Source organism: Heteronotia binoei, chromosome 15, assembly GCF_032191835.1.
Source record: "Heteronotia binoei isolate CCM8104 ecotype False Entrance Well chromosome 15, APGP_CSIRO_Hbin_v1, whole genome shotgun sequence".
NCBI lineage: Eukaryota > Metazoa > Chordata > Lepidosauria > Squamata > Gekkonidae > Heteronotia > Heteronotia binoei.
The window spans coordinates 36,540,976-36,557,625 of record NC_083237.1 but is presented as its reverse complement, the minus strand read 5'-3'; the positions used below and the strand labels follow the sequence as shown (position 1 = coordinate 36,557,625).

Sequence of the window (16,650 nt, the reverse complement as noted above, 5' to 3'; positions counted from 1 at the left end):
AGGTGCTGCAACCCCTTAATCACTTTGGTTGCCCTCTTCTGTATTTTTTTCAGTTCCATAATATTCACTTACCTTCTCCACAACAACTCCATTCTTCATCAAAGCAGTAGGAGTCCTGGTGAGAAAAAAAAAGTGACATTGAGGGACATCCTGCAAGGTGGTAAGCCATAGGAGTAGGGAGAAGTTAGATCACATCCTTGAAAGAACATTCTTTTGTTTGGAAAACTGAACCCTCCATAGTGATCCCACATTTATAGAATGGATCTGCCACTATCAGGCTGATTGTGTTCTTCCCACCAACATTTTCAGACAGCAGTTCTGAAGTAAAAAATCAAACTTCCTTTCATTGGCTGTGCCTTTTTATCTATTATTTCTTCTCGTTGACGACATTATATAGCAAACTGCAGCTGAAATGATGTAACTAGGTGTAATTTGTATTATTTCTCTGGGGATATAGTTAGAAAGAGGCCATCTGAGAAATGTTAAAAATGCACTCAAATCATCAACATAGTCTCAGATGGGAGAAGCAAGAAATGTTGTGAGAATCCTTGCAATGCGAGAAATCAATACAAGTAATTGGTAGTGGCTTATTGTCACTCTCCCACTCACACCTTTAACTTAAAAACATGTCAAGTTTATGGAAGACAGCAGAGGAGAAACAGGACTGCTCTGGCTTTAATGCCCTGTTGTACCTTGCACTCCAAGGTTTTCCCACAACCGGAAAGTCTTTCTTTCCCTTTCTCTCTCTGATAACTCACCACCAGCACCTGACCTTTGCAGGAATTGCCCATTATGATAGTCAGGACTCCCAGGTTCCCTTCCATGTTCTGAGGCCTTGCCTCTGTGTGGTATGCTGCCAGTGCCTGGTCATCACCTGGACAGTTTACTGCCTTGTGCAGCCTTGGTGGAATAGCTGCTTACCAACTGACTGCCATCCCCCTGGTGTGCCTTTTAAAATAATGGGTCCAAAATTGTGGAGGTCTATATTGTACAGAGAACCACTACCAGCATCCAAAGTTATAAAGTATTTATTAAAAAGAAAATGTTCACAAGCACACTTTTAGCACAGCACCAGATTGAGCAAAAGATTCAAAATATATGAGTAAAACACAATTCCTCTCTCCCTGTCTCCATACATGCCCTTTTTGTCTCTTTTTAACCTATGGCCCAACAATTTCTTATCTATCTAATATGTTCGCGTTCAGGCCATTCTTATTGTTATTCCTCTCTCCCTGTCTCCATACATGCCCTATCAGATGGGGGATGCTCCTTAGCTTAGGATGTTATACATCTTTACAGACTTTTCATTACCTTAAAGCTTCCTCCAGCTCTCCAGGACAGCACATGGTTGAATGACTGCCTCCTGCCAACCTCAGTTAAGAGTTTCTGCCTGCTCTCATGGACTTCACACCCGAAGAGCACTTCCTCCTTGCTTCCAAGTTTTATCACCACTCTTTCCCCCACCCCCTGACTAGATCAGTCACAGTCAGATAAGCTTTTCCTGAAGTCTCCAGAATTTTCATTTCTTAAGTTTTTCTGGTCTTTAATTCCTCTAGACCTCTGTTCCCTGCTGCGGGGAGGGGGGGGCTAGCCCAGCCCATCCAGCCATCCAGTTGTCTCTAGCTAGACCTATTGGCATTTGTATGAAGTTGGGCTGAAGTAAGTCTGGAAAGCAATTGAACTGACTTTTCCTCTTTCCTGCCTGTTTTCTGCCTCGGGTGGGGGGATCATTTTAAACACAGAGTGAAGGTTTTGGTCATTTCAAACCTCCAAAGGGGGAAAATGTATTTATTTACAAAAGCATTAAAGACCCATGCCTAGTGGCATCAACTGAAAACCATGTATATAGAAAATAATATGATCTGTTCAAGATATGCTGTTTTAAATGGTTTTAATGGTCCATAATTTATTTGATATTTTTAGACTTTGTTGTGATCTGCCCTGAGCCCACTTGTGGGAAGAGCAGATTATAAATTGAAACAGAATAAAATAAACATGTGACTCATGTGGAGTTTTTCATGTAATTGATAAGTTCTGTCATTTATCTAACATCACATTACAATAACATGATAATCACCTCTTAGAGAACAGAGAGAGGAATATTTTTACCTATGAAAATTAACTAATGTGGCTACTCAAGGTAAAATGACCTTGTGGGTGTTCTAACATCTAGGGGTGATGTTTCAGTATATCCTGTCCAAGTGTGTTTTTCAAGGAACTTTTTGGTCAGTGTAAATCATAACCTGGAAATGGAGTTAACCAGGTTTTCAGGTGTTGAAAAAGGGAGGAGTGGGTCTCCTCAGACCATAACAATGCTGGAAGTGTTGGGGCCTGCCAAAACAAAAGCCATATCACACAGGGACTGTATTAAGGAGTGGATATGGAGCAGATTGAAGACTATATTTGGTTGGATCCATCCCCTGGATGTATATTGTACTTAGAAATCAGGTTCACCATGCAAAATCCAATGAATACTTGCTGTTCATGACCTTAATTGTATGAGCATGATCCAGGGACTATACTTAAACAGTCTTACATTGTTTAGTCATTCCAAAGTCTTCCTTTAAAAGAAACTGGTTAGCAGCAGGTTTCCATGTATTACCTGGGTCTTCCTATTCCTAGAACTCTGCCTGCATATTTTAAATTCTTAACTGTCCCCAAATATAGAATACAGTTTACTACGGCTAGATTAAATGTTTTATTACTGGGGGAATTAGCAGGAAGATTCCTAGGGATTCCCTTTTTTGAATGTTTTTGCAATTGCAAATCAGGGAATATAGACACTATTTGCCACTTCGTTATTGACTACAAAAAGCATGAACTCATTAGAGATAAATTGATCACAGTGCATATTCAGAATTGGGGACACATTTCAAATCAAGAAGCAGTTACAAAGCTTTTGACTGACACTGATCCAAGTGTAACTCTTGCTGTGCCAAAAGTTTTATCTGTGGTTTTTAATTATTTCTTTTTTTAATAGGAATTCTATTTTCTGTACTTAGTATTTTGGTTGGTTTGATTACTCTTTGTATATCTGAACTGTATTTTTCTGTACCATTGGACTATTAAATTTGCTTGCTTATGACCTGTTGGTCTGTGAGCACATAGAATACATGGAAATGGATTTCATAAAAAAAAAAATACTGAACATTCACCTTCTATGCACTTTTAATCAGAAGAGAATTCATGTGCAGTAGCACTTTAGAGACAAACAAAATTTTCCAGGGTATAAACTTCCACAAGTCTCCTACTACAGACTAAAATGACTACTCACCTTAGAACACTGGGGAGGGATGGTGGATCAGTGGCAGGGCATCTGCTTGGTAAGCAGAAGGCCCCAGGTTCAATCCCTGGCATCTCCAAAAAAGGGTCCAAGCAAATAGGTGTGAAAAACCTCAGCTTGAGACCCTGGAGAGCCGCTGCCAGTCTGAGAAGACAATACTGACTTTGACGGACCCAGGGTCTGATTCAGTACAAGGCAGCTTCATATGTTCATATGTTCATCTCTGTAAAAAGTTACTAATATCTGTGTTCATGTTCATCAGCTTAGCTGGATTGTTAATAGTGCCGTGAATTAGGGCAACATGGATTTTGATACTTTTCATGAAGCACAATATTTGAATATACAAGAATGATTAAAGTTCTGTCATATAGTTCTTGTGCCTTTCACTTCTGCAATAAGTCATTGCAGAGAAGTTCTGTTTTTATATATAGTAAAGAAACTCATAGCAAGATGATCATCCTGGTTAAAGAAACCAACATCTGGGTAGGTTGCAATGTTGCATCTTATTGCTGGAATCAGAAGCAAGGACCTGTATTCTGAAGAATGTTATTTTCCTTTGCAGGGAAGCAAAACACCTACTACATTAGATTCACAAGCAACTTCCCCCTTCTAACCGAGGAGCAGACTATTGTTAAAGCTGGTAGAAAAGCACAGTTGTACAGTGGTTAGACTGGGACTGCAGAGACCTAGCTTTGTTTCCCAGTCTGCCATAAAACACAGTGGGTGCTCTTGGAGCAATTCTATTTTCACCTGTTTTATAGGGTCATGTACTCATCTTCTTTCCAAATAATCAGTTCAATTATGATTTTTTTTTTCTGTGACAAAATTTAATATGGTCCAGAAAACATATTGGGCGTTTTCGCACTCACCTTCAAGTGGTGCGACCACCCTCCTCACGCCGGCGGATCTGCAGGGATTTCGCACCAGAAGCGCCGGCGCACCCAAAAGAGCCGGCGACTTCCGTCGCGAAACCAGCTCAAACGTTTTCCTGCTTCTTGGCGGTTTCCGTTTGAGCTGGTTTCGCGACGGAAGTCGACGGCTCTTTTGGGTGCGCCGGCGCTTCTGGTGCGAAATCCCTGCAGATCCGCCGGCGTGAGGAGGGTGGTCGCACCACTTGAAGGTCAGTGCGAAAACGCCCATAGACTCTGGATATCATGAAGGAACAATCAATTCTGTATTATGAATTATATTATTTTTATTACTTTTTTATATTTTGAAAAACAAAACAATGATATATAGAGGATACACAAGGAAAGAAGGATCATATAACAAACTACATGTATCACATGTCATTGTCATGGAGATAATGATGCAACCCAAGTGAATCTAAGGTTGGATCCAGCCAGTCTTTGCGCTCTATCCCATCCAACTCTCTTTCTTATTACAGACCCCATCTAACTTGGCACTTGTCCATGCAGGTCAAAAGATCCCCAGTATAGCCTTTTTGCAGTTGTCAAAGGGGGCCATTATCACTTTCTCACTAGTGGAATAACTAGTTGGATGAAAGTCATACTTAATTTTCACTACTATTCTTCAATATTGATTGGTTACAGAATATTAAAGCTGCTAAAAACGCACATTCATTTGAGCCCTAAAAACAATTCCTCCTGTTATGTCCTGCCCATTCTTTCCAAAGGACATTTTGTACATCCCTGTTCCTCAAGCTGTATATGATTGGATTAAGCATAGGTGCTATGATACCATAAAAAACAGACAAGGCCATTTTCTGAGAAGTAGAGTTGGGGAGAATATATGTAATGATTGCAGTGCCATAAAATACATTGACCACAATGAGGTGAGAAGCACAGGTGGAGAAGGCTTTGAGGCGTCCATCCTTTGTATTGATCCTGAGGATGGATGTGATGATGTTGACATAAGAGACTAGTGTACACAGAAAGGAACCAATTAATATACTTCCACCCACCATGAAGACGGCAATCTGATTGATTTGAGTGCTGGAGCAAGAAAGCTGCAAAAGATGTGGGACATCACAGAAAAAGTGATGGATGACATTGTCCCGACAGAAGGACAAAAGGGACATCAGGCCAGAATGCACACCTGAATTAGCCAAGCCCAGAAACCAAGCAGCGGCTGCTAAAGAGGCACAAACTTTGTGGCTCATAAGCACACTGTAATGTAGTGGATGACAAATGGCAGCATATCGGTCATAGGCCATGACACCCAGCAGGAGGCATTCAATGCCAGCAAAAGAGATGAAGAAATACATCTGGGAGAAGCAACCAGAAAGAGAGATAGTTTTGTCCTGAGACAAGTAATTCATCAGCATCTTGGGGACAGTGCAAGTTGTATACCCAATGTCTACTACAGAGAGATTGCCTAGGAAGAAATACATGGGGCTATGAAGTTTGCTGTCCAAGCTGATGGCAAGAAGGATAAGAACATTCCCCAACAGGGCCACCAAGTAGATGAGCAGGAAGAGACCAAAGAGAATGAGCTGGGCTTCAGGGTTGCTGGAGAGTCCCAGGAGTATAAATTCAGTGACGGCTGTGCCATTCTGCAATATTTGGAGTGGGAGATCCATCTGTGAAGGAATATCAACATTTTGTAAATTTTGATTTGGTTGGAAACCATCCCTTGACTGCAATACCTTGTTAAAATAGTTCCCCCTGTTGATTCAAATATGAACTCTAAGGGTCAACATTTCTTTCTTTTTTATTTTTAAACTCTTATTGTGTATTCAACCGAATGAATTACAGCATATTTTCAAATCAACATGCAAGATTTGTTATTATTATGGATTCTTATTAGAACAACAAATTGCAGCAAGCTAACTAGTCAATGAAACAAAAGCAAATCTTTGGTCCTGGATGTTTGGAGGTTTTTAATTCACCAGAAAAAATATGTATCCATGCTGACCATTTATTCATCACATTTTATTGCCTGCAGCCTGCAGCAACGCTGCTAGGCTGCACAGGCAAGCTTTGCTCCCCTGGGGAGGAGAGGGAGGATCTTCAGCCCATTTGGGCACGAGTCTGAAGAGGCGGGGCTTGGCCATGCTAACAGCCAAGCCTCCGCTCCATGTTGCAGTCTCGGACGACAATCGGCCCTCCCGCCTGCCCGGTTTGTTATGTAGGCGATTGCTGGTTGTCTGAGGTTGGGAACCCGGGTAGGAATTTTTTGCTCCCCAGCTGATTGGCAGTGCTGGGGGGAGTTTTTCGCCTACCCTACATAGTAAATCAGTGGATTGTTGATTTGGCTATCGGGAGGCACTGTTAAATAGATGTCAGAACTTGAAGAACTTCAAACGAAACTCATTACTTTGTTTCAAAAGTATAAGACGTTTATTGAGAACTATGTTCAGGGAAAGCACAAGTTGACTCTGATAACGGGTTCAGCTATCAATACATTCTTTATGCAGTTGTAACAGAAACAATAAAGCCATTTCTCACACTCTGGGAGACAGTTGTCTGTTCCCAGGGTCCCTTATCTCCATGGAGGAGGAAGGAGCCCTGCTGTGATGCTCTGGCAGGCTAGCTTCAAAGGACACCTGCAGATGTTTTCCAGAGGCTATCTGTCACCCTTCAGTGGTTACAGTTTGTTTGAAATGCAAAGCATTTGGTTAGTAGGCCTGACTACAAGGACATAGGATTAGTAGGCGGTTACAATATGGAGTCGGTTAGGCTAATATCACCAAGCTCAGCATACATAACAGATACAAGTTCTGACAATAGGTTGGTTACTTTAGTTTAGCAGGTTTTATTGGGTTTGGGGTATTATGCAGCTAGGGGAGGACCATGAAGCATCCCCCCTTTTGGGGAGTTAGGGGTCTGGCATAATCAACCTTTGGGTTTGATGACCCGGGGTGGGAAAAATGCAAACTGTCCTGGAGGCTCGACCAGAGGGTGCCTTCCATTGAGAGGTGCATCTGGTGGTTGGGCCCTCTGGGGCATGCCTCTTTGCTGGGCTGGCCTGGCAGGAGCTGTGTCACACAGCTCCAGCTGGGGGCTGGGTCTCTCACCCATGAATGGCAAGGGAGCAGTCTGTTGAGACCCCTAGCTCTGACCAGGCTGCACTTTTGGGTGCCCTTGCTGTTCTTATTATTATGTTTAATAAAGTGGCCCATAGTTATACCAATGCCTTGTGTCTGACTCTTCATTCCGACTTGGGGGGGCAATATGTGATGACAGTTTACCCTCAAATCACTCCACCCAATCTGTAATTTTGTCCAGCATAAAATATCTCCAGGTCTTTAAATGCCACTGGTGCAATGACAGAATATGTCAGAGACCTCCAATTTGTAGCTAATACATTCTCTGCTGCTATTAATAAAGTCAATGTGAGATCTCTAGTATCCCCAGGAATTGAAGTTTCCTCCTATAGATTTAACAAAATAAGTAATGGATCCCAAGTATAGTATACCCAGATATATAGGGTCAACATTTCTGGACAATAAAATGAAGAGAATTTCTGGTTGCTTTGCTACAACTATACTGTCATCTCCTGATTTATTTTTCTCCTGAACCCTGCTACAGAGTTTCCCAGGCAGTAGCAGTTGATAATTCTTAACATAATCATTGCAGCATAGGTTGTCCCTGCTAGACACTGAAAAAGAAGTCCAAGTTCCCAGGAAATTGAATAGCTGGGAAATGTTATGAAGCGGTATGAATTAAATAGACTTATTTGTGATGCTAAAGTCCAAGGATGTTAACACAATTTATATATATTAGAGAGTGTCGTTGAGATGAAATATTTTTTGTTTACTTAGTTGTGAGATGTCTATTTATACACATACTTAAAAACTTCAAACATAAAAGTTTGTCTTGTACTGATAAACCAGTTAACACTTTTTACTGGGTAATAGTTTCTGTACATTTTTTTCACTTTGTTAATATTGGTGTTAATCAACTAAAAATGGAAGAAAGTAATTTCAGAGCTCTTCTCTCTGAACAGCATTTGAGCACACATTTCATCAAAGAAGATGAATGGTTTGGGAACAAAGGCCTGACTTCTTATAATTAAAGCATCCTCCATTATCCCCTCTTATTTCTTCATGCTTTAAACCCTATTATTTACAAGTGGGAGGGACGGTGGCTCAGTGGTAGAGCATCTGCTTGGGAAGCAGAAGATCCCAGGTTCAATCCCTGGCATCTCCAAAAAAGGGTCCAGGCAAATAGGTGTGAAAAACCTCAGCTTGAGACCCTGGAGAGCTGCTGCCAGTCTGAGAAGTCAATACTGACTTTGATGGAGCAAGGGTCTGATTCAGTATAAGGCAGCTTCATATGTTCCTATGTTCATATGTGCTTTTCTTGCTGAGTTACTAATAGTGCAATTAATGTCTATTCAGAAGCAAGTCACATTATACTCAATAGTGTTCCCAGATAAGTATGCTTCATATATTAGTTCAGTGCCTAGCACTGATATTCTAAGGAAGGGCTGGGATCAAAAATGTCCATCATACCCTACACCAGAAGGACCCAACCTTCTGCCTGCCATTCATTCATTCTGAATAAATCCTTACTAAGCACTAGATGTAATCATATATAGAGGACTGGAATACTTCAAGATGTGTGAACGAGCTTTAAACTCATACATTTCCATCAAGACCTGTCCTCCTCACCCAATATGGGGTGAAAGAGTAATCTTGTGGCTCTGAAGCCCAGCTTCTCAAGATAAATAGAGGAGCCCCAAAATGTTAACTGGTTATCTGAGACCGGTGAGATGATGGACTATATGTCAGTGACATGAAGGGATTGTTCCAGTAACAGAAAGAAGAATCATAGCATGAAGAGATGCCTTTTGTGATCAATATGCCTTCTGTTTTCCTTAATTTTGTGAAACATTTTTCCAACTTGATTGGTTAGTTGGACTGCTAGGGAAAGTCCAAAGAGTCAGTGACCCTCTTCATTCATAAGTAATACATGGGTAAAGCAATTATTCCTTCAAGGAAGTCAGAGCAGGATTCCTGTGTCTTCCCCTCTGTTTTATTCTCACAAAAGCATTTCAGGTCAGTTAGGCTGAGATAGAACAACTTGCCAAAAATCAATGAATGAGTTTCACTGCTGAGTGGACTTTGAACCAGGGTCCCCCAGGTCATGCTCCACCCTGGCTCTAGGAAGTATTTATGTTCATCTGTCTGGTGTTTTGAACACCATGGTTGAGTTCTCCCACTCTAACACTGCTCTGAGAGGCCAGCTACAAGATTGTAATGTTATGATAGCCTTCCATCTCAGATTTATATATTCCAGATAATTTCACTTCTATATTTCCTGCCTTTTAGATATTATGCATCACACTGGCTCTTCCTTGGTCTTTTGAAAATCAACAGAACTTCCAGAGAATAGACTGTTCATATCATCCAATAGTTTGTCTCTTCCAAAAAAAAAAAAAAAATCAAAGTATGTCACTAGAACTCCCCCATCTAAATTGGCCATAATTAAGGGAACAATCATATGCAGGTCAACAGGGCAGTCCCATTTTATTCAGTTGAGCTTGCTCCAAACAAAGTATCAGAGGTGTGAGATGAGCACTAACCTCTAGAACAGGGGTGGCCAAACTTGCTTAACGTAAGAGCCACATGGAATAATGTCAGATGTTTGAGAGCTGCAAAACATGAACATCAGATGTTTGAGAGCCACTGGACAGGAAGGAAGGAAAGAAGGCAAATAGATTTCCCAGGCTGCTAACTGGCTTGGTTTGGAGAAGCTATATAAAGAGAGAAGTGTGTTCTCCAAACTGGCCAATGGGGCAGTGAGGACTTTGAGAGCCACACAATATGTGTTAAAGAGCCACATGTGGTTCCCAAGCCACAGTATGGCCACCCCTGCTCTAGAATTTATCCAACCCTCTCTTGAATGAGAGATGGCTCTTTATTCCCTAAAACTGTTCTGCTCAGAGTATCTCAGATGTATTTGTTTCTTTTGACAAAAATAAATAATATTCTCGTTTCTAATTTAAGCATATAAATCTCCGGTATATTGATATTATAGTAATAACTGTATTTTCACTTGGGTGAATCCAAAGATGATACCTTACAAATGCGGGGGTGGGGGGGGAGGATTTCTCATAAACAAAATTCTCTCTCCAAACAAAAGGTCTGTCACAAGCACATGTCCGTTTATATAATATCTTGCAGAATATTTCTGCATCCTATAATATGTAGCAGTGAAAGCTTTCAGTTTTGAACAAGAATTTGTGCTCGCAAAATGTGCTAAGTTGGTTTATGAACATCAGATGTTGGTTTATGAACATCGGATGCATCACTTGGATCCAAGCTATAGTTTGTGGTAGAAAATTTTTATATACTTACAATTTTCCTTTTCCTGGTGAGTTTCCATTCAAAGGCCAAAGGTACAGTTCTGTAATTGCTCGCTTGGAATCAATTAAATGAATGTCATCTTCTTCTCCTCAAGTTGGTGTACTATTGATTTCTCAGACATACAGATGCATCCTCCTAGGTCATGTCCATAGCAAAATATCTTCTGCTATTGCTATGCTATAGAGATGCTTGTTCTAAGGTATATGACCCAGGTTAAATCTTGCCAAACATGTGATAGATCCTTCATCTCTTATGTATAATTGTAATTAGCATATTCATTTCTCTTAGAAAAACCATTCCAATTAATGAGAAGAGAATCTGTTTAAAGGAATCATGCTCTGTTGGGAGGTCCCACTTGAGACCCATCTGTCTCCTAAAGCAAACAAATACATTTAATCTTGCCATTTTCAAAGGCACTGTGGTGAAGTGGCTAGGGTGGTGGCCTTATGACCTGGATTCAGGCCTCACGTCTACTAGGGGCTCATCATTGCCCCCCCATTCGGAATAAAGAGACTGACAACAATGTGGGATAAAGGGCCACTTTATTTAAAATAACGGCAATGGGAATAAACATGGGGCCAGGTTGAGCCAGGGGTCACTTAAACGCAGACCACCTCCCCAACCTGAAACTGGGCGAGCCACAGGCCCCGGGAGTGAGCCGACCCAACGGCTCAAACCCGGCCGGCCAGGCACTAGATCCAGCTCACTGAGGTCCACCCTCCCCCGTGCCGTGCAGCCTGGGCTGTGGACCACTCCCTAGAGACTGGATCACCAGGCTCCCTGGAGCCAACCTTGTGCCGTGCAGCTTAGGTCCCCCAGGGGCGCCTTGCACCCCCAAAGGTGCATTGCCATGTGAGCTCACCAAATGCCCCCAAAAGAACACGTTAAAACCGCCAGTGACCAAACTAAAAGCAGCACTGCCGTAGCCAATTGCCAGCACACCATCTACAGTGTAAGGTAGGCGAAAACACTCCCAAGCCAGCCAATTTGCTTGGAAGCGAAAAATTCCTACCTGGCCCCAAAATCGGCGACCAGCCTGTGCCTACACTGCATGACGGGCGGGCGGGCGGGCCGACAAGCCCTGAGAACGACTGCACAGGGAGGAGACAGGCCAGCCTCCTTAAGGCTGCCCCACCCCCCAGGCAGTCAGGGCAAACCAAGTCTCCCTCTCCAGCAGGGGAGGCAAAGAACGGCCCCCATCCTAAGGCGGCCGATTGGCCGCCCGGCTGGGTGGTGCCGAATTGCCCCCCCATTCGGAATAAAGAGACTGACAACAATGTGGGATAAAGGGCCACTTTATTTAAAATAACGGCAATGGGAATAAACATGGGGCCAGGTTGAGCCAGGGGTCACTTAAACGCAGACCACCTCCCCAACCTGAAACTGGGCGAGCCACAGGCCCCGGGAGTGAGCCGACCCAACGGCTCAAACCCGGCCGGCCAGGCACTAGATCCAGCTCACTGAGGTCCACCCTCCCCCGTGCCGTGCAGCCTGGGCTGTGGACCACTCCCTAGAGACTGGATCACCAGGCTCCCTGGAGCCAACCTTGTGCCGTGCAGCTTAGGTCCCCCAGGGGCGCCTTGCACCCCCAAAGGTGCATTGCCATGTGAGCTCACCAAATGCCCCCAAAAGAACATGTTCCCAACGTTAAAACCACCAAGGACAGCGCCAAGCCTCTGCTTAGGCCACTGACCCCCCACCAGAGAGAACATGTTCCAGCCCATGCCTCAAGTCGGCCAAAAAGGCCTCGTTGCCCTTTATCGATAAATGAACGCCATCAGGCCTGTACCAATCACTACGTTTGGCCTTGATGGCTGGGTGGGGCACGTAAACTCCGAGCCCGGCCTCCATATATAAACACAAGGCTCTATTGGCCTTCCTTCTGGCCCGCGCCAAGCCCTCCGGGTCCCAGGCTACCCGCCACACCCGGCGCGGCAACATGGCCGACCACAGGACGAGGACGCCAGGCCATCTTCGTTTAATCAAGGTGATGTCATCCCGGGCCTGAATAGATAGGGCCCTACCCTTCATTAGGCCCAAATCATTCTCCCCCAGGTGAATCACCAGGATGTGCTGTGGCGGGCCCCTCCTCTCTCTAAATAGAAGCGAGAGGAGTCCCGCCCACTTCATGCCACGCCGTCCCTGCCACTCAATTGTGGCCTGCTCGCTCAGGCCCAACTGAGATCCTCCCGGCATCCGACGTGCCTGATGCACCGCCCAAAAGATGATACTGTGGCCGCAAATAAGGATCCTCCTTCTATGCGAGCCAGCCACAGCACCTAAGAAAGAAATAAATTCAGAACAGTTAACACCGTGAACATAACCAAATGTTGAAAAACATCCCTAAACGATCTCAAGGAAGCAGAGGCCTAATATAGGACTTAAAAGCCCGGGACTTCCACTGACCCACCCGACGGATGACATCACCTCCATAGCCCATAGCCGCAGCAGTAGATGCTGCGCCTATGCGAAAAAAGTGAGTGCCAAACCTCGAGCCGCCAAGTCCCAACTTTTCCAGTGCCCGAGTGGTAATGGCCCAAAACTGAAACTTGGAAAGCGGGGAGGAGTCTTCATGGCGGAATAACAGGCCCTGATCCATCCCTCGTACTTCCAAATAACGTGCCAAAGCTAGGACAGGGCACAACTCCTCCTCAGGACACGGGCCCAGCGTAATCGCACAACCTTTTTGTGCTTGATCGGTCTTAGACCGCCGGACACGAATGAGCGCCTGCCCCTTTTCCAAAGTAACATCATCCACCCTCAGGGCCCTATCAGAGCTGTCAGTCCGCGAACCTGCAACCAGCTCGGACACCCGCAACGCCCCGAAAAAAGCCGTCAACGCCGCGGCGTGAAATAGAACCCTCTCGTAACTGGATGCACATACCGACACCCAGGTGGAATGAAGTCCCCGTAAAATAGATGGCGAAATTGGAAGCCTGCCATCAACTTGGCGACCTACCTCCCGAGACCACCCCTCCAGCATTCTGGCAATCCGAAAATCCTTGGTGCCATCCGCACACCCACGGGACTTGCTAATAAAAGCCAACCCCGCGAGCTGGCCCCTAATGGACCTCACGGAGAGACCGCGATCCTTCTGCCAGACTCAGAACTGCAGCAAATGCGCAACTGGGACCGGCCATGTTTTATCCAGGCCGGCACCTACTCTAAACAACGCAAACTGCTTTGCCACCCGATCATACGACCTCCTCGTACTGGGTGCAATTGCCAGATGGATGGCCCGGCTCACTTCCTCCCTCCAATTCGCCAAAGCTCTGCCGGCATGGGCGCTGGACAGCTGTCGGCCTCCGGGGCGAGCTGACGAAAGCGCTCCATCTGTTGGCGAGACAGAGCGTCCGCCACCCCGTTACTAGAGCCCGGCACATGCCTGGCCGCAAACAACACATTCAATTTCAGGCAACGTAGTGTAAAACGCCTAACCAAACACATAACTGGAGGGGACCTGGAAGTGAGATTATTGACAACATGGACCACCGCCATGTTGTCGCACCAGAAATGCACTGTGTGGTTGGCCAAAGAGCTTCCCCAAATAAAAACTGCAACCACAATAGGGAAGAACTCTAAAAATGCCAAGTTGCGAATCAAATCAGAGTTCCGCCACTCGGCTGACCAAGGCTCAGCGCACCAGTGCCCCCGAAAATAAACCCCAAAGCCAGTGGTGCCCGCAGCGTCAGAGACAATCTGCAATTCGGCCTCCAAAAGCATCGCCTCCCTCCAAAAGGAAGTCCCATTGAAGTGTTGAAGGAAATTCTCCCAAACTTCAAGGTCCTCCCGCATGCTCCTGGTCACCCAAGTAACGTGATGAGGCAAACGCAACGCCGTCATACCGTCGCAAAATTGCCTTAAAAACGCCCTGCCGGGCGCCACCACCTTACACGCAAAATTCAGGTGGCCAACTAGCTGCTGAAGCTCCAGAAGCGAAACCTTCTTCCTTGCCCTCATTGCTGCCACCTTTTCCCGCAGGCTATGCAACTTATCCTCAGGCAACCTGGAAGACTGCTGTAAGGTATCAAGCTCAATACCTAAAAACGTCAACAAGGTCGCGGGGCCCTCAGTCTTTTCAGCTGCCAAAGGCACTCCCAGCTCAGTGGCCAGACTCTCAAAAGACCTAAGTAGATAAGCACATTGACCTGAACCCGCGGGGCCAGCGAACAGGGAGTCATCAAGGTAATGCGCCGTATCGCGGATACCTGTCCTGTCCTGCAATGCCCACTCCAAAAAAGAACTAAACCGCTCAAAAGCCGCACAAGACACAGAACACCCCATAGGGAGAGCCCGGTCCATATAGAAACTGCCTTTGAAACAAAAACCCAACAACTCAAAGTCCTCCGGGTGTACGGGCAGCAATCTAAAGGCTGACTTGATGTCGCATTTAGCGAGCTCCGCCCCTACCCCGCAATGGCGAACTATGCGCACCGCCCGGTCAAAAGAGGTGTACCTAACCGAGCACAACTCGTCAGGAATGGCATCATTAACTGACCGGGCCCTAGGGTATGACAAATGATGGATTAGGCGGTACTCCCCCCTGGCCTTTTTAGGTACCACCCCAAGCGGGGAGACTCTCAAATTAGGCACAGGAGGTTCCGCAAAGGGGCCCATAACGCGGCCTTCCGCGCACTCCTTCTTAATTTTCTCGCGCACGACGTGCTCTAGCCCCCTCACAGATTTCAAGTTGGAACACAAAAAGGGGGGCTCGTGGACCTTGATAAGGGATCCGGAAACCAAACATAAAACCTTGCAACAGATAATGCCTATCATCCCAACGAGGATAACTTAACAACAACCTACTGAGGACCGCTATTCTGATGGGGCTTGGGCCCTTTTCCAGGTGGCGGGTTGGAACCTCCCTGCCTCCTGAAGCCCCTATTTGGCTTCGCCCGACTACATGCTGTGAAGGCATGCGGTCCCCCACACACCGGACATTCGTGCCTGTAACGACAGTCCTTCCTGGCACAAGCCCCCTGGGAGGTGAACTCCCAACAAAGCAGCCGGGGTTGAACCGGCTGCCCCGCGGGGGCGCGGGGAACAGCAGGCTGATTGGTCCTCTGGACAATGTGACCACTGTCCGATCTGTCGCCAGAATTAGGCTTCGCGGGAGCCATCAGCTGTAACCATAGCTGTTGGCTGATTTGATCCCACGGCAACCCGGGATTTACCGCCGCCCTCATGCGAAACGCCTCATCATATTGAAGCCACGCTCCGCCCACAAAGTCACTATATGCGCGATAAATAATATCGCAGTATTGAAAGAGTGCGGCTGCCCTCCATGGTTGAGCCCTGGCAATTACCCCAGCATAGATTAAAAACCCCGGCAGCCAGTTCGACCAGGACCTGTCCACCTTCCTACTCTTAAGCTTTTCCTTATCCTTCTCATCCATCTCCTCTTTTGGCTTTTTCTCAAGCTCACGATACAATAAGCTGAATACGTCAACGTATTCACCCTTTAAAATCTTTTCTCTAGTTGCGACCGTAAGGTGGTCGCCTAGAGGCATAGCCGAATCACCAAAGGGTATAGCGTGGAAAGGAATCGACGCGTTGGAAAAGGAAGGTTGTGTTGGAAACCCAAGTCCACCCCACTGCTGCGTGGACCAAGGCAAAGAGGACGGAATGGCTACCTGACCACCCCAAGGAAGAACTCCCCCAGCCACTAGGTTTGACAAACCACCAACACCGCCTGGAGGGCCCGCTGTAAGCGGCAAAGATGACCAAGCAGACCCAGTACCTGCTTGCCCAGTCGTGGGAGAAGAAAAAGGCGACCACCCCAAAGGAGGCTGTTGGCTCGTGGAGGGTCCTCCGGCCAAAAATGGAAAGCCCTGCCCTTGTGAAGGCACAGCTGTACCAGCCCCAGGCCCGATGACCGGGCCCCAAGGCCCCCAAGGCCAACCAGACCCACGAGACTGAGCCAGCAACCTACCTTCCTGTTCCAGCGGGACCACTGCCACGTCTGCTGGCTCCTGCCCCTGCTCATCTTCTGGAGCGACCTGATCCGGCGAACCACCATCAGTTCCACCCTGCAAGGCAGATAAGCGAGAAAGAACCTCTCTCTGAAATGCGATGGTTGCCGCCCTGCCGC

At 46.0% G+C, this 16,650-nt stretch overlaps 1 protein-coding gene across 1 annotated transcript; it reads right to left on the bottom strand.

Moving 5' to 3' along the window:
* Positions 1 to 4,874: 4,874 nt before the first annotated feature.
* On the bottom strand, positions 4,875 to 5,825 carry LOC132583395 (olfactory receptor 2A25-like). Its single transcript, XM_060255043.1, has one exon. It carries the CDS (start codon positions 5,823 to 5,825, stop codon positions 4,875 to 4,877), a length of 951 nt encoding a protein of 316 aa, XP_060111026.1.
* Positions 5,826 to 16,650: the final 10,825 nt, after the last annotated feature.